Source organism: Centropristis striata, chromosome 15 (genome assembly GCF_030273125.1).
Source record: "Centropristis striata isolate RG_2023a ecotype Rhode Island chromosome 15, C.striata_1.0, whole genome shotgun sequence".
Lineage (NCBI taxonomy): Eukaryota > Metazoa > Chordata > Actinopteri > Perciformes > Serranidae > Centropristis > Centropristis striata.
In genome coordinates this window covers 10,225,501-10,250,071 of record NC_081531.1, presented here as the reverse complement: position 1 = coordinate 10,250,071, position 24,571 = coordinate 10,225,501, and the positions used below count along the sequence as shown (strand labels likewise).

The window sequence follows — 24,571 nt, the reverse complement described above, 5'->3', positions numbered from 1 at the left end:
GTCTATGCAAAAATGCAAAAAAAGAGTAGTGCCCAGACGTGGGAACGAAAATCACTTTCTAGCCACTTTTTCCTGGTTCACCTTATGGCCTAATAGTGCAATAAGAGGTATTAGTGCATCAATAAGTGCTAGTGACAATTCTTTGAGTAGAATTATCGTGTGGTGCTCATTATACTTGTCCAAACAATTGTACCTTTAGTTGTACCAGGCATTAAAATGAACAAGAAACTGAAGAAAACAAGGGTGGTCTAATAATTTTTTCCATGACTGTATATATTTGTCTTTTTTTTTTTTTTGTAAACCACACATCTCAGTTGCTGAAATCAGAATATTGTCATTTTATATTACACAAATCCAATGAAAATGGACCTGTAGAGTTTTGTTACACCTCAGTTGATGACATATGACCAGGGCACAGTCTACAAGGAGGAAAATGTTAGCAGTCAATTAAATATTTGGCACATCTATTAAGAGCCTACACATGTTTCAGTGGTGGAGAACTGATCCACTTTATTTGATTGGTCTGAACTCTTGTAATAGCCTACTAAGAGACATTGTGCGATACAAACATTGCATTTCAACATCATAGGATACACGGGTTTTCAAGTCTCAATTTCAAAAAGACAAAAAAAGTCACCACTGTGTGTTTGATAGAGAGCTGAAAAGATGCTCCAATTCTTTTTCGGCTTCATGTCGGATTTCGTTAAGATTCAAGTTTGTAAACTTTTTTTGTCATTGCCTTTTGTAAACACATAACATCCCATCTAAAACAGGATGAATAACAAAGATGTTGAAAATGACAGAAAATAAAAATCTGAACATGTGCTAGCGACAAATGATTCAAAATCAAAATGAAAGGAAGAAAAGGAAATATCAAGTTTAGAGCAGAATGAATTTGTTAACTGAGCAAAGTGAAAGCTAAAAAGCCAAAATATGGTGTATTTTTCACATACTTGCAAAGGAACGTTACTGCCATTTATGAAGTTGACCTATAATAATTAATATTCAAAGCTTTATGCCTGTTGATTGACACAATGAAAGCAGAGATTAAGTGGTCACGGTTTTTGAATCACCATGACGGCACACTCCTAAACATTTAACGGTACCATAACACTTAAAACTGTAACTGTGATGCAAGTGTCACACTACAAACTCATGTACCAGCTACAAGAAAAGACAGGAAGTCAAAACATCCAGATTTCTGAGTGGTGGGAAAAAGTTAAAGCACATCTTAGTATACTCCTGTGCTGGAGGTTGAATAAGTTACACAGCAGGTAGTATGCTTTTTTTTTTTTTGTCAAAAGCTACAAAGCAAAAAAGTGCAACAATGGTGCAGACCATTCTTTATGTTTGGTTAGTTTTGTCTTTTGTGTAATGGAAAGACAATTTACAGAGTTCAGATTCTTGTCAGGACAGTATCAAAAAAAAAAAGAAAAAAGAAGAGGGACTACAGAAACAAATACAAACATCAAACACCAACGTATATCTCTGAGAAAATTAGTTAAAGCTGCCTTCTTTCTCAAGTCACAAGGCATGGCAAAACCTGACAAACTATTTTTTACCATGACAACATTGCAGAGCAGATCATTCTGGACAGGTTGGAAACTGCAGAGAGAGACAGCTACATGTGACACACCATGGTCAGCTCTATTGAAGAAAAAAAAACATTGGCTCACTTTCATTATTCAGACGGGGTCCAGGAGTAGTCATAAGGATATCTTTTCTGGCAAAAATTAAGCTTATATCAGACTTTTCACCTTTCTGCTGTGACACCAGTGTTCTCAACTTGTTTTGAAGACATTTCTTTGTCTAGAACGTTGTCTGAGAAGTTACCTCTACCATCTGATAGTTACTTATCCAAGCATCATCTCCACTGCGATGCAAAGACAGGCATCAAATATCATCGCGGGTTTTGAAATGTTAGTCTGTGTTTTTGTTTCATCCTCGAAATGTCCACGATGTTCAGGCTCTGGTGGTGCTTGGTGGATGGCGCGCAGGGGTGGCACAAGCTCTGTGCTCCACTCATGGTCAAGTACAAACCAAAGGTCCGGTCTCTCTCAGCGTCACTATGGTAATAAAAATATTAAGAGTGGGTGTCAGGTCACGTGGGGTGGGGGTGGACTGGGAGAGACCGACTGTGATACTAAAGATTTCACCCCTACTCTTCCCATTTAAAGTGGATCAATTTAAAAGCGACATTAAAATAAGAAATAATCAAGTTAAGAAAAACACTGCAAAAGGTTACTCTATTTACATACAATGATTTTCTTAAAGACAAGGTATATCTTTACAGAAATCAAAATAAGAATTCAGAAATAGTCTTTTATGTTGTTTCTTTTTACATATTAAGTTCTTCATCTTTACTATAGCTCACGTCCTCCCCTCTGTCGAGTTTTGTTTATTTTCCTCAACAGGCTGGGTGAGTGCTTCCAGACCAAAGCCAGTCTCGTTCTGGAGAGCCCTGCCTGTCACAGGCTGCCGCTTGTACTCTCAGCTAACAGCCAGGGGGCGCCAAAGCACCAAAAATAAAAAGGACACCACCCAATCTATTTGTCACACTCGCCAGTGAGCGAGGATAGTTCCGGGAGATGGGGGTGAAAAGACAAGCCTTTAGCGCAGGCCTCTCTTTGGGTTTTTGGGGCTGTAGCGAGCAGAGTTCAGTCGTCGCTGTCAGACAGGGTCTCGTATTGCTCTGACAGCAGAGATTGCCACACGCGCTGCTGCTGGGCCACCGGGGCTCCAGCTGGAGGCGGCTGTTGCTGTTGCTGCTGCTGCTGCTGTTGTTGTTGTTGTTGCTGCTGCTGCTGCTGCTGCTGCTGCTGCTGCTGCTGGCTCTGTATGGAGGGGGAAGCTATGGAGGTGGGAGGCGTGTTGCTCAGGATGCGCATGGTCAGCGGGTTGTACGGGAACTGCATTGATCCTGGACAGAGACGGAGAAGACGCATTAAAAACCAGAATGTAGATATACTCGAGGTTCGTACGGCAAATTCAAAACTGTTTCAAGCACTTTCAACGTACCGAAACCAAAAATGTCCAGACTCTTAAAAAATTCAGTTAAACCTACAGCAAATACTGTACAGTCACAGAAAAAAATATTTTTCAATTTCAAATTTTCTTCAATTTCTTGTACATTTTAATGTTTGGAGAAATATAATGATAACAACAAAAATAGCTCATAGGAGTTTAATTTAAGAGCTGATATCTAGACATTTTCCTTGGTAATAACCAAAATCATTATCAAGAAAACCATGGAAAATGTCTAGATATCAGCTCTTAAATTAAACTCTTATAAGCTATTTTTGTATTATTTTTATTGTATTATTATATTTGTCCAAACAAATTTACCTTTAGTTGTACCAGGCATTAAAATGCACAATAAATTGAAGAAAACAAGGGTGGTCTCATATTTTTTCCATGACTGTATATTGACACACTGTTAATTTCACCAGCTGTTCATATTAACTAACCATATTTATATTTATTTATCTTATATTTATATCTATATTTTCATATTAACTTACTACTGTATTTTTGGTTAGGTCTGCTCCACATCTGGTGTGAGAAGCCAGGACCCAAGAACCAAAAATGATGTAATTTCCATATGAAATTATTTTTGATTGAATGGTTGTGTAGATAAAATTTTAAAAACTTTCCACAAGCCCTGTGTAGTGGCATTTGTCTGATTTTACCAGGCGTTTTGTAGTCAAAGACAGCAGAGACTGGACGGCTCACCTGTGGATGAAGGTCGGTCGTCCCAGGTCCACTGGGCCTGGGCTTGGGCCTGTCTGTGATAATCTCCCTCGGAGTGGACGGAGGACACTGAAGAGGGACGCTCCCCTCCAGCGTAGGCCTGACCCAGGTTAGGTGACTTGGATTTACGGCTGTTGGCTTTGCCCTGCTTCTGCTTCCCTGTAGATTCAAACAGGAATATGTTTATCAGTAACATAGAACTCATAAGATGCTTTAACTTTATTTATTGTTGTTGTTTACCATTGTTTGGTAATAAGTTGTTGGGGGTTGGTGTTCCATTTAATTACTGTATTACCGTATTTGCCTGATTTTATTTGCCTAAGCCTTGACATTTTTTAATCCTGGTTCAACCATAAAAAGCAGTTTGTTTTGAAGACCACTTTATAAATTAAGTTTATTAGGGCCCGAGCCTATGGGAACAAAAGTTATTAAAAGATTTGCAGGTCGTCACTCTATGTGGGTGTGGCAAGGTGGCAAGAAATGGCGTTTTGGTATAAAACATGAGAATGCCTGTTTGTCGAAGGTTCTTTTGGGATGCGGCCGACGATCGGTGTGGCTGGCTCCCTCGACAGCTCCACTCTGCTCGGGTCCGTTCATTGCTGCTCGCAGCTTTAATTGTTCTTATTATTCTGAACATGTGTAATTTGGGAATGGAATTGGTGCCTACCCATACTTGGGGACGGGTTGGACTCCTGGCGGGCATCACTGCCTGTGCCGGTCGTGTTGTTGAGTCCTCCCTGGTGCTCGTCTGGTCTCTCCTCCAAGTTTCCCATCAAGGCTTTGCGGATGATGTCCTCCAGTCCCAGGTTACTGGCTGGGTCACTAAATGAGTGATTCCTGGGGTTGATGCTGCCTAAAAATCACAACAACAAAAACAACAACTTTGAGAAAGGAGACATCAAGTGGATTGAACTGTGAAGTGCCTGAGGCAGTTTCACTGCTACTTACTGGAGCTGGTAACAGCAGGCAAGTTGAAAATCTCTGTGCCAGGTTGGGCGTTTCCTGCAAGACAAATTTTAGCTTTTGAAAAAAACATCTGACACAAAATAGAGTAAGACATGATAAAGGAGGTCAAGATGTTCCAATTTTATCACATGCTTACTGAGCTTGAAAAATGAGAAGGAATGAATTAATGATGCCCAAATGTTTTGCATGCACACACATTAACAGAGTCCATCATCTGATGCATGCATGACAGTTTGAAGGAAGAGGATAAGAGAAGACCCACTTACCAACATCAGAATCACCAACACCAGAGTTGGAGTTCAACTTACGAAAGATCTCCTGCTTCTTGGATTTCACCATTGGCGAGGTGTTCTCCAGCTTGGTGAAGAAAGAGGGCAAGTAGCTGACACTCCCCGGGGACCGCGAGTCGCTCCTTGAACCAGAAATGGTAAAGAGTCAGTCAGCAAAGAGTAAGTAGTAACTGGGGCCACAGGCTCTTGGCACAAGGCACTTTGACCCCCACTGGGATATTAAACGACTGCCAGCAGGGAGGAACGTTCTGCCTGTTGGCATCCATACAAGAAATTGATTAACAGTCCAATACAGTCAGGCATCAAATAACAGATGACAAAAAACTCTGTTTTGTTTAGATCAAGTGTTTAAATAGAGCTTATTTAATATTCAAAGCATTATTACTGTATGAAGCTAAATGCAGTTTTTGTTGTTGAAAAGAATGATTGAAGTTCATTAGGATTAAGGATAAGAATATTTACAATATGTACATGTTTTGGTATTTACAATATTTGTGGACAGATGTATTTTCGTTTTGTGAAGACTGCACCATTAATGTGCCACTCTTCCAAGTGTTTTGTAGGTAATGTGAATTTGTGGTCAGTCAGGACAAGCGGGGAGTGGAGCCATATTGTTTTCTGACCTCTCTCTCCACTCCACATTTTAGGTATAGGACGCAATTTGTATTCAATTTCATGACAACATTTTACGTTTCTGTATTTTTTCGAGTAATCATTTCAAGTTTACCAGCTGGTCTCCGTGGTTTACTTGGATATGGACACAAGGAAGAGTGTTATGAGCGTTTACTAATACTCATTACTGCTGACAAGTCATGTATATCTCAAAATTTAAAAGTTGCACACTTTTTACTGTTTAATATAGATATCAAAACTAATTCTTAATCCTCTTTAAATTTAAAGAAGACCCTTGATCAGCCAAGTTTTCTGTCGCAGGCTAGATTTTCTGTGGCCTAAAAACAAAGCCTAGGAGGAGGTCCAGAAGAATATATTGTGAATCATTTGATCAGTGCCACTTAAAAAAAATCCTTCCCAGCTTTAAGCAATTAAAAGATGTATTGGTTGTTCTGCAAACCGCTTCAAACATCGGACGCTCCGACCTGTGGGGATCCTGTACCTGATCTCTGTGTTTTCTTCTCGCCTCTGGGGTGGACCCCCGACAGCGTCCTGTTTGTCCATGCTTTGGTAGCTCTGTGGTGGAGAGATGGGTTCGTAGTTCTCCATCTGCCGGCCCCCTCGCTCTGGAGATTTACCAGGCCTAGACAGGGAGCAGAGGGACACAAATGTTAGACAGAGGATGAGTTTTAAAATAGACTCACTGATTATTTTAAGGTTAACTGCTTGGCTCATGTACCTAGCTCTGGGCTTGTCAGGGGCATTCTCTGGAGAAACTCTGTTGGAGGGTCTCTGGTGGTGTGGGGCCTGGATCTGATTCTCAGGACTGTAGCGGCTGGCCATCTTGGCTCGCCCAGAAGAGGACACGGTTGGCACCACGCTCTGGAATGTGGCCGAAGCTGAGGAGGAGACAGGAGCAGGATCCTGATTCCTGGCAAAGTCCTGGGTTATGATATGCTGCATGACAGGAAGGAAGGGACCATAAGAACAGATTAGTTAGTTAGGATGGGTTGATGTACATGGTATATCTGGTATTTTCAGCATTACTTTTTTAGATTTCTTACCGAAATGTGGTCTGCTAAGGTCATGACCCGGTGAGTCTGCTGGGGTTGCGGTGGCTCCGCTGGTTGCCGGTAACGACTCATGTCGTAGCTCCGCATACCTGCTGGTGAAAGTCGAAAAGAGACAGAAAGTTGTTTTGTTATTTTGAGAGAAAGTCAGGGTGACAGGGAGGAGCTTATTAATACAGTCATGGAAAAAATTATTAGACCATTGTTTTCTTCAATTTCTTGTTCATTTTAATGCCATTTTCCATGGTTTTCTTAATAATAACCAAACTCATTATCAAGAGAACCATGTTAAATGTTTAGATATCAGCTCTTAAATTAAACTCTTATGAGCTATTTTTGTTGTTATCATTATATTTGTCCAAACAAATGTACCTTTACTTGTACCAGGCATTAAAATGAACAAGAAAGCAAGAAGAAAACAAGGGTGATCTAATAATTTTTTCCATGACAGTATATATGCCAATAGCAAGTGGTCTACATCTGTTTGCAGGCGACAGGAATAACTGGAGTGGAGTCGTAACGAGACTGGTGTCCCGAAGTCTCAATGACGAGGTCAATGGGTTAAGTCATTTAAGTTATAGGATGTTTACGCCAAGTGCCAAGCAGCTCAATTTAGACTTCACATCCACATCTGATATAGCTCTTTGATCTGAAGCACAACATACTTACAATACAATCTTTAAATAGATTGAAACATTATCCAGTATACTTCTTCCTCCAAAATATCTTACACTTGAATCAAGTTTGTGTGTTCGTACCTGCTGCCTGTTGTTGTTGTTGTTGTTGTTGTTGTTGTTGTTGTTGTTGTTCCTCTGGTTTTTCCTGTTGGGGTTGGACTGGGGAACTAGCAGGGCTTATCACCTCAATGGCTCCTCCACCGGTGTTATCATATCGATTGGATGACACTGCAGAAAAAGTATGGACAAAGAGTTAGGAATTCATGCTGAGAAAAGTACAAATGATTAAGGTCTGGTTATGTTCTCCTCTAAGATCACACTAGGATTTTAAGTGTGCCAACTTTTTTTTACTATTAAAAAAGGGTAAAATCTTATTTCATTGTAGAGCTGCGCAGCACACCACATCAGACTTCAAATGCACCAGAACTGGCTCGCTATCACACTTACAGCTGCTCGATGAGTCGGAGCTCTGAGAGCCTCGCTCTCGTGAGTCTTTGTCCGGGGCGATCTGCCGCGTGATGATGACATCAATGAAGTTAGCGGCTGTGATAGTTGTCTTTCCACGAGTACGAAGTTCCTCTTCGATGCGGGACTTTGAGCTTTGTGGGCCCTTATCCTTACCCCCGGCTCCAGGGCCCTCAGAGTAAGCTGGATGGGGCTTTCCCCCTGGCAGGGACATCGCTCCATACGGTGACTGCATGGAGCGCCTATCTGCCTCCTGCTGTTGCTGCTCCGACAGGCTGGCTGCTCGCCGAGCTGCAGCCATTTCATCCTCCCGCTCGTGTTTACTCTCCTTCCCCTTGGCCACGTCCATCAGCGGGGCGGAGGCTGCAGCGTCCACCAGAGCAGCCAGAGCATCAGCTGCACTGTAGCGAGAGTTGCTCTGTGCTGCTGCTGTCGCTGCTGCTGAATGAGGCCTGAAGAGGAAATAAAGAGATGAAGGCATCAACCGTATTTCCTGATGGACGAGTCCAGTTAAAAGGATGTGGTTTGTCCAACTAATGCATCTGAAGCACTGCTGTCGATACTTTAAAAGGAGGAGTTTTAGGCCTGTCACGATAATTAGTATATCGACTTATCGTTCGAAATATAAAAATGGACACGATAGTTTTTTTCTGGACTCAATATATTGACTTTTTGTGCTTTTTCGTGTTGTGTTTTAAGTAATGCTGCAAATGTTTAACAGGCAGCACAAATTGTCAAAAAAAAACCATATCTCCCAAGCAGCCATTCCAGCTGTTTATGTGTTATTTTAATAATAAAATAATATAATACATCATGATTATCACATTGCAATGTTTTGTTAACAGAGCCTGAAAGTCTATTTTATTTGTTTTGGTTGTAGTTTATTTATTTATGTTTTATGTATCTAAATGGTAAAGGGTAAATGGACTGCACTTATATAGAGCTTTTATCCAAAGCGCTTTACACTACAGACTGCACTCATTCACGCACACATTCATACTGGTGGCCGAGGCTACCCTAAACCGTGCCACCTGCCACTATTGGGAATTTATTCACACACTGATGAACGCAGCATTGGTGGGCCTTTTGGGGTTCAGTATCTTGTATCCAAGGATGGAGGATTTCGATCAGATTCTCGAGGATATCTATAATTATATCTAGAACATTTTAATATTTCTTTTCCACATTTCAATTCCAATGTTTAATATTCCCGAGATTTAAAAATGAACTGTGAAAAAGGATGTACTTATTATGCTCTAATATCGTTATAAAACTAGAACAACAATCGATACAACGATACTAACGTTTATCGTGACAGTTTCTGGGAAAATATATCATCCTAAATGTGTTATCGTGACAGGCTTAGGAGTATCTGACACACACAAATACTGCTGCCCAAAATTTAAACATACATATAAATTGAGGAATAACCCTCATGCGTACATGAGCAGACATATACAAAGATTGTAAGTGAGCTCATGTAAACTCAGAGTTAGAACAGGTTGAGACTTACATCAGAGAGGTGATGACACTCTTTCCCTGGAAGATGCTCGGCCGCTGCTGAACAACTACCTCCTGTGTCCTGAGCGAGGGCGAGGGGGAGTGCAAATAACTCCGACTCCCTGGCCGCCCCGGCTGCTCCTGAACACCTGAAAAACACAAAACTTAAACATTTTAACAGTGGGTTTCATAAAAGTGCACAGGAGTAATTTCTGTCAACTCATCATCCGACAATGATCGAGCTGAGATTTTTCAACAACTTTTAAACAGCAATAAAACAACTCACCTCCTCTGATGTATTCATTGGTTCTCTCTCGCTCCCGCTCTCGTTCTCGCATTTCCCGCTCCCGCTCCCTGTCTCGCTGCTCCCTTTCCCTTTCCTTTTCTCTCTCTTTCTCCTGCTGCTCCCGGTCGCGCTCCCTCTCTCGTTCCCTCTCAGCACTGGCAGCAGCTGCAGCGGCCAGGTGGGCTTGGTGGCCTGAGGACAACAATGACAGACATCACACACAGGATTTATACACAGGCTATTTACAGGACCTCAGGAGGATGGGTCAGGCGGTCTTCAGAAATCTGAACTAAATGGCATTGCAGACAAGTTCTGAATCCATCATAACAATCGTGATACACAATAATATTCAGCCTCAGATAGGAATATTATCATATCACCCAGAGTTCGTTACAGTGCTGCTGCTTTAGTTGCATTTCCACTTAAAAGTCTCAATTGTGAAGGCACTGTGTATGTTTTAAGATGATCTTCATTGGAGTGAAACATTATTAGATCACATGTCACAGTGACTGAGCTCTTGGCAAATTTTAAAACAAATTACTGAATGGCAGGACGGCAAAACCAACATTCATGATGATATGTTGTTATGGTGGTGTTGTATTGTGTATTTAATATTAATATTTCTGGTCTATTTTTTTTTATGTAATTATTATTCTGGTAACGTAGCTTGTGATTTAACAAGCTAAGTATTGGTAAGATTTCAGGCTCTTATCATATAATTACAGGTGTTGCAGCACCAAAATTGTGTTTTTGTACCAGTGTTAGGAAGGTATGCAACATTCAGTTGTACAGAAACAGTTAAAATATTTTAACTTTAGAGGGCAACGCCATCTACAAATACCATTTTCAATATTCACTGCCGGCCTCACCTAACTTTACAGTCCTGCCCTCGTCCACTAAAATGATATCCGTTGTGCTGTCTACCGTCTGCCTGAATCCATATAAAGGCAGCATAACTACAGTGGTTTCTAGCCTACATACTACCAGAGTGTTGATTTTAGATAATACAATTGAACTGCTGTCATAAAACCTAATACGGCCATTCAAAGAGGAGTAGGGTGCAAACTATTTATTTCACGTGCCAAGTGCCTTTGCTTCGTAAACATCACCAACATGATATGTCTGACATCCAAAGACCAAATCACTCTCTTTTTTTTTAAATGTATTTTTTTTTTTTTTTTGTTCTGTTTTTTGTTTTGTTTCGTTTTGTTTAACTAACAAGTTAGAAGTAATTGTATCATATTGCAGAGGGTTACAAAAAGTCCCTTTTTTTGCCTGTAGCTATCCTTTTTCCTTGATAATCCACTTGTACTCAGCTGACATACTGAGAATTGGTTAGACAGTGATTGTATTAGGATGGGTGGGGGAATTTTGTTTAATTAAGCCAATATCTGTTTATTTTTGTCAGTTAAGTATGAATATGGTTGGTAAAATAACTTTATTTGGAGTATAAATTACAGGGCTGAATGTATGAATGTTTACCCTGCTGTGAATGTATGAATGTTTGTTTACTTTTTGTGAAAAAACAATAAACACGTTTTAAAAACAAACAAAAAAAAACAATTTATTTCACATTTCTGTGCCCCTAAAATTATCTATTGACAGTTTCTTCAGGTAAAAAAAGAAAATCACAACAGTCAGACACCTCCTGGTTTGCTTGCAGTCAGACTCAACTTGCTCCATCACTGGACAAGTAGAACTGACCTCTGACCCCCCAGGCCAGTGCAGGGCTGCACTCTGACAGAGGTGATCTTGGCAGGGAAGATAAGGGAACACGTGTAGGCATGGGGAAGGGAGGGGTCCTCACCTGGCGATATGGAGGTTGGGTTGAAAGCCCTAGGAGGGAAAGGGGGCTGAGCTCCAGGGAGGTAGGCGATGCGTTCCAAAGTGGGAGTACCTGTTCCCCCAGGGTGAGGCAACAGGATAGTTGGAGGCATCTGGGCTAGATCAATAATCCCTTTTACAGACAGAAGCAAAGGGCCAACGGTGAACAACAAGAACTGATCCATCAATTTCTGAATGAATGAACACCGTATACATTTAGCTGTAACCCATCACCATCATCTGTTAGTGCTCACAAATACAGATTGATCATTAAGCAACAGGGCTGCAAAGGGAGTGGAATAGTGGTCAACTTGTAAGAAGCAACCACTCAGCAAATGGAGATTTGCATGACCGCACCCAATTGATAAATTGAGTAGTAGCCGAATCAGTTGCAGCCCTAATATTAAGAGCAAATCAGCTAAATTTAACCAGGTCATTTGCTTCTGGGCGTCTGGAAAAGGTAGCCACTACTTCACAAGCACACGGTCTGCATACTGCACCCTCTCCCCTGCCTGTTGTGGCAGGTGAGAGAGGGTCAGCTGGTGGAGATCCGTACCTCGAGCTCCGGCTGGGTAAGGGAGAGCGACGGGCTGTTCCCGTGGTGACAACCCTCGGGCCATGTCAGGTCGGATGCCTTGCATATGCTGGGATGTGATATAATCGTTGAGGATTGTCTGCCGCGTGTTCTCCATGGTGTACAGCTGGTAGGTGTTGTGGTACCCTGTTGGAGATGGTTGCCTGGGGAACATGAACGCTGTAGCAGACAACAGGGGGAAAAAAACACAGGAAAAAACAAAACACATGAACAGAAGGTACACAGATACTGATCGCAACTGCTGACGTCAATAGCTGAAAAAGATCCCGGCCGTGTAGTATGCATATGAATGAGACGGCCTGAGTTGCTTTCGTTAGTTTAAATAGAAACAAGGTTTTGTTTGTAGTTATGGTGGAAACAGTGGAAAAGGATTTAATCACTGTACCAGGATCCAGCACTCTGTGGAAGGTCAGGGAGGGGTCCAGATGTGGAGGCAGGTGGGGTCGGTACACTTCCCCGGGTCCGACAGGCCGGTGGTGGGGGTCGAAGGGGCTGTGAGAGGCTACGGGGTCACCTCCCGACACCGGGGACTTGGCCGGGACACTGTCCCTCTGTGTCGGGGTCATGGCACTCTTTCTTTCATGTGCAACAGATTTTGCACCTTTGTAGAAGAGAGGAACACACATTTATAATTAATTACTGCTTGGTTAACAATAATAATGTTTGTTTCACCTGCATTTCATTAACACATCAGTTGTTTCCAATTAATTTATAAAAGAAGGAATTGTCAGATGTTATTGTGACAGCATTATAATTTTGCATTGGTGCCAGTTCTCTTAAAGTGAATGAGGTGGGAATGGCCCACTATAGTATATAATATAGTGTAGTATATAAGTCCCACCATATATAACCCATCATATCTGTGATGCTTCACTTTTGACTGAAAAATGCTTCTATTAAATTAAAAATAACACAACTCGTAATGTGGATTCATGTTGTTTTTTTATATATACACTTCAAATCATTATCAAGAAAACCATGGAAAATGGCTAGATATCAGCTCTTAAATTAAACCCGTATCAGCTATTTTTGTTATCATTATATTTGTCCAAACAAATTTACCTTTAGTTGTTGTACCAATAAACAAGATATTAGAGAAAACAAGGGTGGTCTAATATTATTTTTCCATGACTGTATATATAAAACTGCACATTTGTTTTTCTTGTAACAAGTGATAAATGTCCAGTTTTTTTAAAAGCATATAAAATCTGGCGACTTGCACCATCTCCTGACAGAAACATTGTGGAGAGAGCTGGCTAACATTAGCCCTCCTTAATATTATTAAATATGAAGAATAGTTTGATGGTTGGTTAGTTATTGATAAGAAAGATGCTCTATCACAATCAAATGCAGTCAGAATACAACAGGCTTGGCACCAGTGATGTAAAATGCAAAGCAAAGACCCTTCCTTATTTTATAAATTCCTTAGTTGTTTCTGCTCTTTCCCAACAATTTTACAATTTTTTTGAGAAGCTGAGGTTACATAGTTTGCAAATAAAATGGTTGGAGAATATACATTACCTTCTGGTGTACGTCCCAACATGGGTGATCCTCTGGACACAGGATTGGTGCTGTAGTTAACTGGGGTCCTGCGAGCGTTGGCGTCCTCATACATGCTTGGGCTAAGCTGGGATTTGTTGGCCTCCTGATGTGTGGAGCGCAGGACAGAGGCGGTGGAGTTGACCACAGTGTGGCGGACTGCCTTGCCCTCTTCGTATTTGGCTCGTTCCATGGCCTCGAGCTGGGGCATGTTGTGGGGAAGCTTAGCAGGACTGGTGATGAGGGGCTTGACATTGTGCTTGATAGCCGACTGGTTGAGAGGGTGAATCTGGAAGAAAAAAAGAAAAGAAAAGAAAAAAAGGGATATGCATTAGCACAGCCAAGATGATTGCAAAAAAAATAATTAAAAAAGGTCAGAATGTCCCCAGTGAGTCATTTTCATTTACATTTACATTTAGTCATTTAGCAGACGCTTTTATCCAAAGCGACTTACAGGAAGAATGAAAGCAAACAATCAAGGTATAGTGCAATAAGAGCTATTAGTGCATCAATAAGTGCTAGTGACAATTATTTGAGGAGTAGAATTATCGTGTGGTGCTTGGAGAGTCACAAGGTTTATGGTAAAAATATATATAATAATAATAAGAAGAAGAAGAATAGATTGTGCCAAGCTACTGATTTGGTTCATTAAATTAATTGAAAGAATTGCAGAAATAAATACTGTTTAACAAAAAAAATGATGGTCTGGTCTTACCTGGGACATGGATCCCTCCATAACCCTCCTGTCCAGCTCAGGGGTCTTGCAGATGTCCAGGCCGGACTGATCTTGTCTGGGGATTTCGTGAATGGAGCGTCCCATTTCTTTGATAGTATTGCCTCCCTCGTAGGGCTTGCCCTTGCCAATACCTCCTTCGAAGGAGCGGATCGGTGGGCTCTCTCGCTTTATCTGTTTTCCATATTTCATGGCATCTTCATAAGTCTCCGCAGCGGTTCTAGGTGTTCCTGGAAATATTTGAAAAAGTATTTTTCTCATCATTTTATGCTACAATGTAGTTAGTGATTTGTGGGATAATGGCAAGCTTTAAAATTAGCTACCTTGCATGATAGATCCTGTCATCATTGGTCTTTCCTGAGAATCTCCATGTACACCTTCTCTGGGCAAGGCTCTGCTCATCAGTCCTGAGAAACAAACAAGCACAGTCACTCTCCTGAATAATTCAATTAATTCAATTTAAAAAGTGGAAATAACACATCATATAGATCCATTACACAGAGAATGAAACATTTGATATCTTAATTTATTTAATTTCTTCTAATTATAATGATTATGGCTTACATTTAATAAAGACCTAAAAATTCAGTGTCTCAAAAAAATTGCTTACAAAAGACCAATTTTAAAAAGTATGTTTAATATGGAAATGTTGGCCTTTGAAAAGTATATCATCTTTATGCACTCAATACTTTGTTGGGGCTATTTGACTTGAACTACTTGAAATTGACTTTTCCATCATATTCTAATTTATTGAGATGCACCTGTAGTTTGTATTCAATAATGCAAAAGTAATACCCTCAAATGGAGCTCCTTCCCTGCCAGGGTGTCCCCTGCCCATCGGCCCCTCCATCATGTCGTAAGAGCGCTTGAGCTCATGGCCTGTTCTGGGGCTGCGGGTGTTTTCTCGAGGGTTCTTGATAGCTTTGGGACACAAAAACACACAATCGAGTTTGTGTGCTGGCTAAAGGAATACTCAACAAACCTTTTGTTATCAATAATCAAAGCACTCACCTTCATAGGAGAGGATGTGACCAATCTTGCCTTCATAGATGACCTGACCCTTAGACAGCTGTTCTCCCCGCGCCTTGTCTGAGCTGCTCAGGTCCTCTGTGGCCAGCTTTGTGATTGTGCTCTTCAGGAGGTCTGCGGCAATACTGGACTGGGGCAGGGCTGGTGTGCCCTGTTTTGTTGAAAAGAGCAAAGATATAATGCATCATAAAAAGCAAATGACCTATGAAAAAAACAATTTATCCCTTAAGAGGTTCTGCTATTCATTTACCATTAAAAAAAAAGGGAAAAAAAAATCACTTCATCCATTTGTTACCTGAGTGATTGATCCTCTCACAGCCTGACCGTCGCCCATCTTCACTTGGTTGCCTCTGCCATCCTGTATGGATGGAACTGCAGCTCCTGAAGAGTTACAGAGGATAAAAACGAGTGTTAAGTCATGCATGCCGAGTGTCATCTAGTGGAGTTTCACTATTGTAGGCATATGAGTTTAAGTGGTTTTAAAAAGTTGCTCTGGTGTCCTTAGAGGACAAAATCTGCCTCAAAAGTGAAATGTAACTATATATTATGTTATATTTTCACTGAGTTAAATTATAAAAACCAAATATTCATTAATTTTCTGAATTTTACCCCTTTAAATGCCAGTTTGTTGTTAGTTTTTCCAGTCTGGAATATGTCAATGATAAGTAACAATAATGATTTTGATGCATTGCATTAAACACACTGCAGTGCTCCATAATAACGCAGCAAAAACAGTAACCTTTCAGCAGCAGTGGGAATTGGACTAAACACCAGTGTGGACAATATGAACCTTGTCCACACAGGCCCACGTGAAGATATTAATAGTGAGCTTAAAAGTGAGTCAGTATTTGAAACGTAACATATTTTACACTATGTATGTATTAATTAATCTGTAATAAGTTTCCTTCATGATAGATTTAGTTCGCCTCTGTTAGTTGCTCTACTTAAGAGTGGAGAAGAGACTCTGGTGTGACTGAGGAGAAGTGCAAAGTATCAAGATTTCAGTTTCAGATGCAGTTCAGGTTCAGTGACTGAAGACGCCATCTCACTAAAAGTGGATACAACCCTAGTTGACAATGTCCATGTGAATTTAGAATAAAAGGTTATTGTGATTGCTATCGCAGGAGATTTTATGTGTGACATTAGTGACTCGTCTATTTTTAATATGTTTGAACACTGACAACAATAAAAGCATGCTTTGGCAAAATGTGTTGATGTCAAGACATAAAACCTGCAAAATACAGCAATCATTAAACTAGGTGGGACTTAATGTCTGTCTAAAGGTGCACATGAGGCTTCTCTTAGTAATGTGTCAGTCTGTCCTCCTACCAGGCTTGTTAGGATCCTGCTGCCGAGGCCGACCCAGAGAGATGGAGCCCCCGCTGCTCTTAGTCGCCTCTGGCCCATAGACGGCATGGGACAGGTATGTGCCAGGGGTTCCCTGGAAAAGCAGGAACAAAAAATGTCCATGAAAACAAGAGTTTGTCAAGTGTGGTTGACAGTTTTTTATGTGTTACAGTTGATGACAGCTAAACAAAAGGCCTGATCAATATTAGCTTTTATACTGACCTAGTTGCTTGCTATCTGTGCTGATGGTTACCAAGAAATCATATTCTAATTATTCTATTTCTGTTGGGCTGAGCTACCAAAGACACAGGAAAAGGTATACATTTACTGTTCCTTCATTCCCAACAAATGTTCTTTAATTTCATAAATAGTTATTCTTTGTGGCAATTTAAAAATGGATGAGTAAATTATTACAGGCATTCAAAGTTTTTTTAAATTCTATGAGACTGAAAAAAAGTCTAGAAAATAATACTTGGATCATTTATTTGGGAGAGAATAATTTAAAAGATGCAGCATTTCTTTTTATTAGAATGCTATAACTTTACACAAACAAACACTTTGATGAATCGGTAAATAATATTAAGGTAGATGTGCTGAATGCATTTTTCTTTCTCAGAAAATGTTTGAGTTACATTAAAGTATTTAAAGTACATCTTGCATTGTTTGTACTGATGTTTGCTTGCCAGCTGTGTTCTTCTTCCTCGTCTTTGCTGGCGCATTGTTGCATGTCTTCACCTGATCATTGCAATCGTGTGAAACTGAAAATCCACAGGAATGTGCATTGTCTCCTCATGTGCATGCACGAGATAAACAAAACAGCAACCCATTTATAGAAACAGCTGCACAGAGCTACAAGAGGTCAAAAACTCCACAGGGAATCTTTAGGGACTGTGACAGATATGGTGAGAATATCAGTGATGTGGTAAACTAAGAGGAGGGTCCAACAGTAGAGCAGTCCCCTTGGGGTCTTACCTGGGAGATGGAGCCTCCTTGGATGAAGGAGGGCTTGTCCGTGGGCTTGGTGGTTGGAATGAGTGGAGGAGGAGAGGGAATGTTGGGAGGTCGGCTGGGTCTGCTGAACGTCACCCGGACTCCATCTTGCATACTTTGGACCAGCTGGTTGGGGGCAGGGTGGAGAACTGGTGGGAACATGAAAAAATAATATATATATTACAGTGTTTCCCACACATAGACCATTCTGTGGCGCACCCCCACATAATGGAGACCGACCGCCACAAAATGATTCTGTTATTTTTTTTCCCCTCTGTAGGACATTGAAAAAACTGTAACGTCCGTAACGTTGGCCTACGCACAGAAGACACCGCATTCACATCAATAAATAAATGTTTTACAATGAACCGGGCCGATCTCTGAGCTGGCAAGACTCTCTCTTCAAATGCCGTTAACGGGACGAGAGCAGTCAAAGCGGCTGCTTCAAGCTAGCTACATCGAGGGTAGGTTCGCTTCCTGTTTTCGAAGTAAAAGCACAAATTCTATCGTAACGGGAACGGGCGTTTTATTTTTGTAAATGTAACCGGAAGTGTGTTGCTCACGATGGCTAGCTTGAGTAGCACCGAATTCGTCCGAACAAAAGTGTAAACCAGCTGGTATTTAGACAAATTAACGACGCACTGGGGATCTAAGTGGCTACTTTCTCGCCTCAAAATGTTTGAAATGTCAAAAAAGTGATATATTTAAAGAATTTAGGACTTTGCCGGTGTCCGTGGAGCACCACAAATTGCTATCTGGTCTGTGGGAAACACTGTATTATATATGTAATGATAGTGCTCACTGGCCAACATTTAAGCATCAGAAACTTTATTTAATGCAAACTAAAATCAGCTCATACAGTAACCTATATAATGTCTTGCTGCCAGACATCACAGCTTCAACACAGCCAACACAAGGGTTCCATTAAGCTCCATTTCCCATCAAAGACTGCATGATCAAATATTCAGTTTAATTCTGACGGATTCCAGTGAGTGTTGAAGTGAGCACTGAAGACCTCACTTAATAGCCTGTCCTCAACTCGAGGTAACCCTGGCCCATTGCCTGATGTCTGCTTTTCCGTCTCCTCTGAAAGCTGAGTAGACAAATGGCTCATGATCAACACCCAAGACCCGGAATAACCTCCATGCAGGGAGCTCGCCTCATGCTCTGCACTCTACAAAATCAAAAATGCAAATGGCTGTGTGAGAGCTCCTGCAGCCGGCATGGACGTCACGGTGGCTCATACGGGGACAGACGAGAAAACAAGCAGCTCTATGACGAATTTATAAATCCTGCTTGCAGGGAGACGGTGTGTCAAACATTAACATTCATGCTGCAAATCACCATCAGGGACAACCTAATTTGTCAGGGCATGAGAAGTATGTTTGCCCCAAATAACAAGCAAGGAAAAGCCATTTTAGTTCAACTTTAGAAAAATGTCATTCACATCAACAACAGCTGAAGTCATTTTCACATGAAATGTTTTCCAAACATGTGGCGCCCTGCATCCTTTTGCCTTCTTCAAGCAGAGGCAAGCTTTTGCTGCAGTGCTTGAAACAAAATTGTAAATATAGTAAACAAACCCTCTTTGAGAGTGATAAACTTTGCTCTAGTATGACTGTCAAATTCTTGCAAATACCAGAAAAATGTCCTACATTCATTCAATCTTTCAATCTATTTTGAATTTCTCAATTTAATTTTAATCAGTGTCACAACAGCAATCAAAAACATTTTGTTTATGCGGAGCTTAATGAGTGTGATAGGCCAGGGGAGGAAGCATGTCACACATGCATCAAGATGTCTCTGAGAAATTTAACTCATGTACAATACAAAACTGCAATAAACACACAGTGATGTTTAATCAGTGCACTCCTGCAATAATGTCAAACAGATGTAAATATAGAAATATTATTTGAGTGGGCTCTGGGGGCATGGAAGGAGACCAAGCGAAGCACCTACTCCATTTAATCCTAACAGAACAACAAGGTTGAATTTTAGCCTACATGCATGTTTTTTTAGCCTAACACTGCTGAAACAGAGCAGCTAATATTGGTAGCAAGAGGAACAAGTTAGCAAGCTGCTGAGACGTCACTGCACCTTTCCTTCTGTGATTCACAGAGATTAAAGAGAGAAACTGACAGCAAAGACCCTCACACTGCTCTGAAAACACTGCGCTGCAACATGTTTTCTTTGGTTTAATGACACTTCTTTACAATATTACGAACAGAAAGAAAAACTTTAGCGTATATCTGAGTATCAGAAAATCAATATTCAGAAACTACCCAACAAACAAATCTGAACAGTCAAATATTTGGGTCTGGGCCTAATAGTGTGAGTATCATTCATTCATCAACAATAAAAATGTTATTTGTATAAAACAGGCAAAGGTATTTCTAGCCATGTGTGCGCCTTAATGAGCTGTGGTGAGATATAACATGACAGCTGCAGAGAAATGTATTTCATTACTATTGTTTATGATTGAATGATAACAATGTCATCGTCCCTGTTCTACACATATGCATGCCATTCTTCACTTCTCATTTTACCACCCCGATTCCAAAAGAGGTTGGGAGTGTTTTCTCTATGCACTAGTGGATGGACCAAAAATATATGACTCGTGCATTGATGTATATGCTATGTGCACAGTGGATTTCCCCTCACACAGGGATACCTGTCTGGGTGGCCTCAAAAGAACATATCCATAATGCTACCCAACATAAAAACTGTTCTTCATCAACAAAGCAAAAACAAACTAAATAGAAAACAACACACTGTCTGAATTAAATACTACAAAAGCATTTAGAACTTTTAAATAACCGTTTTTCCTGATTTAATATTCCCCGACAGAAACTTTAGCGTAGCTTTTTAAAACATAATTCTCACGTCGGTTAAAAAACATTCAATAAGTACATACAGTACATTGTATAACCCCAATGTGGGTACCATAGACTGTATGGCGGGTACATAAGCCTCTGGGCAAGAGGAAATTCAACCCCACAAGTGCTCTAAAACACTGCCAATGGCAAACGTATGACAGGATTTAAAGCTCCACACCTGTTACATCATAAACTTCAAAACAAAATAAATACGATGAAGCAACTGATCAAAAAATGTAGCACAGCAATCAGAACAGCCTTAAGAGTTTAAAATATAGATATTAATACATGTCAAACTAAAATATAAGCGTGGCCCAAACATAAAGTATACCGCATTTCATCCTAAACTATACCAGCAGAGTCAAAGAAGTGCCTCCACTGTCTAACACAAAAGACTCAAGGCTAGTTTGTGTCAGCAAGGGAAGGGAGGAGGCAAAAAGGAAGGGAAGGAGGAGGTGAACATGTGTGCTTTTACCTGGTGGCACACTGTAGCGGGAGACATTGGGGGCGTTGGGGTCAGGCTGGGGTGAGGCCCTGCTCAGCTCCCTGGGGGAGAGTCTGTAGGGAGAGCCTGGCCGACCAGAGAGGGCCTCCTGGTCCAGAGCCAGCTTCATGTCATAAGGCATGTAGGTTAAGGGCTTACCTGCAGTACACAGGCATGGGGACAAAGGGAAGAGAACCACTATTAAAACAAGAACTCAATGCTGGAGAGCATTGAGCTGACCTGGAATGGACGGCCCGGTACAACTAACACCGCCACCTGGACACACACCAGCTGAAACCTACGTAATTAATATCCTGGTGTCAAAGCTCAGCAGCTTGCTGACAACTGCCTTGCTCTTCACAGCACTCTGACTAAAAGGTGCTAAAAGCTTTGCAAAAATCAAGCCGTAATGTAGTCTGCCAAGTGACTTTACCACTCTCCTTTCCCAAAATAAGAGGCTGAACTATGTCTGACTGCCCAAAGGCAGCAAGTGTCCTACTCTGACATGCTCACGTCATAAAACTTAGGAAAAAAAATCACCAAAGTCCCCTTCTTCACCCAAAGGCTATTTAAGAGGGGCATCGTCACATATTTCAGCTCACAGTTTGTACCAAATGTTAAACAGGGTTATCCAACCTTTTGTCTTGACCCAGACTGAACCACATTATGACAGTCCAGATAGCCCTCAAACATTCCCTTTTTATAAACTGAACAAGAATGAATGGGGCCTATAAAATGCATTAGCTAAAAATAGTCCACTGCTAGCAGCGGCAGGGAACAAGGCTGATGGAGCGATGAACAGGAAGGAGGAGGGATGAGGACAGAATGAGGGTAGTTTTTGTTCTCTTACCATCTCTGTCTATTACAGTGGGACTGCGGGTGTTGAAGGGCGGTCTGCGCTCTAGGACTCCCTGATCCTGCCTCTGCTTCTCTTCTTGGTGCGCTGAGTCGTGCACTGCTTTGATCTGGTGCTGCAACATGGCAAAGCCACTGATGGGCACACCACCAGGGCCAAAATGACCAGGCACCTAGATAAGTGAGGGAGGGAAAAGGTCAAGATAAGCTGGAATTACTCATTTGTCTGAGAACTGAAGCACTGAATTGATTTCCTTGTACAGTATATTTTGGTTTCGAAGGATGTAAGACACATTTGGTAAACTTCAAAGAAAGACTCTTTACATCTGAAGGCCTTAACACACTTGGGACATTTTTCACAGATCATACTCTGGGTCAGTAGGATCCCGGTAATTAAAATTTGTTAAGCACTGTACAGTCATGGGAAAAATATCATTAGCCCACCCTTGTTTTCTTGAATTTCTTTTTCATTTTAATGCCTGGTACAACTAAAGGTACATTTGTTTGAACAAATATAATAACAACAAAGATAGCTCAAAAGAGTTCAATTTAAGAGCTGATATCTAGACATTTTCCATGGCTTTCCTGATAATGATTTTGGTTATTATCAAGTTATACCATGGAAAATGTCTAGATATCAGCTCTTAAATTGAACTCTTTTGAGCTATCTTTGTTGTTATTGTTATATTTGTCCAAACCAATGTACCTTTAGTTGTACCAGGCATTAAAATGAACAAGAAATTGAAGAAAACAATGGTCTAATAATTTTTCCATGACTGTATGTAAAGGTCTTACACTAATACCAATCCTTGTTAGATCTTTAACTTGCTCACTGTGTGTGTGCCAGTCTAAAATGTATAAACCTGAAGCTGTGACTAACCATAGGTGGGATAGCAGCTGCCCGCTCCTGCATCTGCTGGATGTTGAGTTGGGTTTGTTTGGGTGAGGACACCAGGACAGAGCCTGAAGGGTTGAGCATTGAAGGCTTTTCCATGGAGAATATTCTGCAGAGGCACAAAGAAAAACATATATGTGTCAAACTCAAATAAACATGTCCTGTTCTTATACACGCATAAAACAGAGAAGGTGAAGAACATGAAAACACACCTCTGTCTTTCAGGCTCTGCTTCCCCATCCTCGTCAGCACTGCAGGTGGCGCTGGAGTCATTATCTGAGTGGAGCTCCCTGTGCCTCTCGCCGTGATCTCCCTTTTCTCCTCTCTCCTTGATCTCAGGCTCCATCTTGACCTGAACCTCTCCGCTCTTCATGTCCACATCCTGAGGTTCAGTTTTTGGATGCACTGAGCCTGCGTACTGCATCCTGGTCTTGTCCTCCTGAGATCCAGTCTCACTCTCTGGGCTCTTCTCTTCCTTGACACAGAGTCCTCCATACAAGGGCTCCAGGGCCTTTCCGTTACTGGGCTGACCTTTGTCCTGCTCAGAGCAATGAGCATCTCCCGCACTGCTGTCTGCCCTCTTGGAGTCGCCAGACTGAGAGGGAGAGGGAGCACTCTCTGTATCAGAGCTGTTGTCACCGCCTGAGGAAGCAGGAGAGGAGGATAGTACTCTTCAAACATTGCGCGAAACTCACAAGACTTTTCAGCCAATTTGAATGCCTTTTAGGAATAAAGGGCAAACCACCATAAAAATTACTATGAAAATAAATAAAGGCCTCTCATAGCAGTCTTACTACTGAAGTCTTACTTGGAAGAGTTTATCATGATAGTGGAAAATTAATTATCCAACAATTAGCCCAAGACACGAAAAATGGAAACAGCCCTAACCATTAGAGGTGGGCGATATATATATATATATATATATATATATATATATATATATATATATATATATATTGTTTTGAGGATATGCAATTTTACATTATCAAGTTTTTATAATATCTCAAAAAGAAAACAAGCTAAAGGCGCATAGACGGTAGAGGAGAGATGCATGAAAGCCACTTTGTTAACAAAATTAAGAAATGATAATGTGCCACTTATTTGCTAATTTTTGTATGCTGCACTGTTTACTTCAGGAGAGAGAACCTGAATGTTTAACTATTTAATGTCTCTACACTGAAGTTTAACAGGGAGTCTTTTGAATGCTTGAGTTAAAAGAAAATAAACAAGAGCTGTTGTTCTGAAACATTGTGTCCATACATAGATAAGTCTTGGTAAGCAAGAAGAATTTAAACAGCTTTTTTTACATAAAGAAATCCCATTTTAAAGGATATCGTCAGGTTATCAGAAAATTAAAAAAAAATAATCCCGATTTTTTTTTTGCCTATATCACCCACCCCTACTAACCATACAATACAATTCATTTATCTCCACTTTATTCCTCCATATCCATTGTCACGTTTTGTTTTGGCACACACGTAATTGCCATATCATATTGTATCTAATCTACAAGTGTCTTTTGTTTCATTTAATGATCTGACTTCATATGATTAAATTTTGCTTATTCTAAATCCAAGGTCTTAACGATACAAGAAAACAAACTCTCAAAATAATCAAATGATAATGATATGTTCCTTTTGTACTTTTTTTTAGATTAGATTTAGATTAAGCATCTTTAATGCCAAAATACCGCAGAAACAGAAATAAGCTCCTGAACAAACTGCACTTATTCAAATGATAAAAAGATGAATTCATATCAGAAAATCATGCATCCTTATGATAGAAAGT

The 24,571-nt window shown here is 40.7% G+C and overlaps 1 protein-coding gene across 5 annotated transcripts in view; it reads right to left on the bottom strand.

Annotated features, from left to right (window-relative positions):
• Positions 1–484: 484 nt before the first annotated feature.
• The window catches only part of ncor1 (nuclear receptor corepressor 1), a 67,412-nt gene continuing 43,325 nt past the window's right edge, over positions 485–24,571 (bottom strand). The window contains exons 20-46 of one of the 5 annotated variants that reach the window (XM_059351297.1): positions 22,996–23,425; positions 22,769–22,892; positions 21,884–22,061; positions 21,025–21,192; positions 17,656–17,822; positions 16,666–16,777; positions 15,632–15,717; positions 15,319–15,487; positions 15,103–15,228; positions 14,631–14,714; positions 14,290–14,537; positions 13,557–13,863; positions 12,421–12,636; positions 11,997–12,194; positions 11,424–11,573; positions 9,617–9,808; positions 9,344–9,494; positions 7,813–8,282; positions 7,447–7,593; positions 6,683–6,783; positions 6,358–6,575; positions 6,121–6,261; positions 4,983–5,128; positions 4,699–4,752; positions 4,418–4,603; positions 3,733–3,909; positions 485–2,920 (exon numbers count right to left, since the gene is read on the bottom strand). In XM_059351297.1, coding sequence (XP_059207280.1) covers positions 2,658–2,920; positions 3,733–3,909; positions 4,418–4,603; positions 4,699–4,752; positions 4,983–5,128; positions 6,121–6,261; positions 6,358–6,575; positions 6,683–6,783; positions 7,447–7,593; positions 7,813–8,282; positions 9,344–9,494; positions 9,617–9,808; positions 11,424–11,573; positions 11,997–12,194; positions 12,421–12,636; positions 13,557–13,863; positions 14,290–14,537; positions 14,631–14,714; positions 15,103–15,228; positions 15,319–15,487; positions 15,632–15,717; positions 16,666–16,777; positions 17,656–17,822; positions 21,025–21,192; positions 21,884–22,061; positions 22,769–22,892; positions 22,996–23,425 — 5,009 coding nt within the window. In that variant the 3' untranslated portion in view covers positions 485–2,657. The remainder of the gene's footprint in view (positions 2,921–3,732; positions 3,910–4,417; positions 4,604–4,698; positions 4,753–4,982; positions 5,129–6,120; positions 6,262–6,357; positions 6,576–6,682; positions 6,784–7,446; positions 7,594–7,812; positions 8,283–9,343; positions 9,495–9,616; positions 9,809–11,423; positions 11,574–11,996; positions 12,195–12,420; positions 12,637–13,556; positions 13,864–14,289; positions 14,538–14,630; positions 14,715–15,102; positions 15,229–15,318; positions 15,488–15,631; positions 15,718–16,665; positions 16,778–17,655; positions 17,823–21,024; positions 21,193–21,883; positions 22,062–22,768; positions 22,893–22,995; positions 23,426–24,571) is intronic. The other 4 variants (XM_059351298.1, XM_059351299.1, XM_059351300.1 and 1 more) reach the window with 4 other exon arrangements.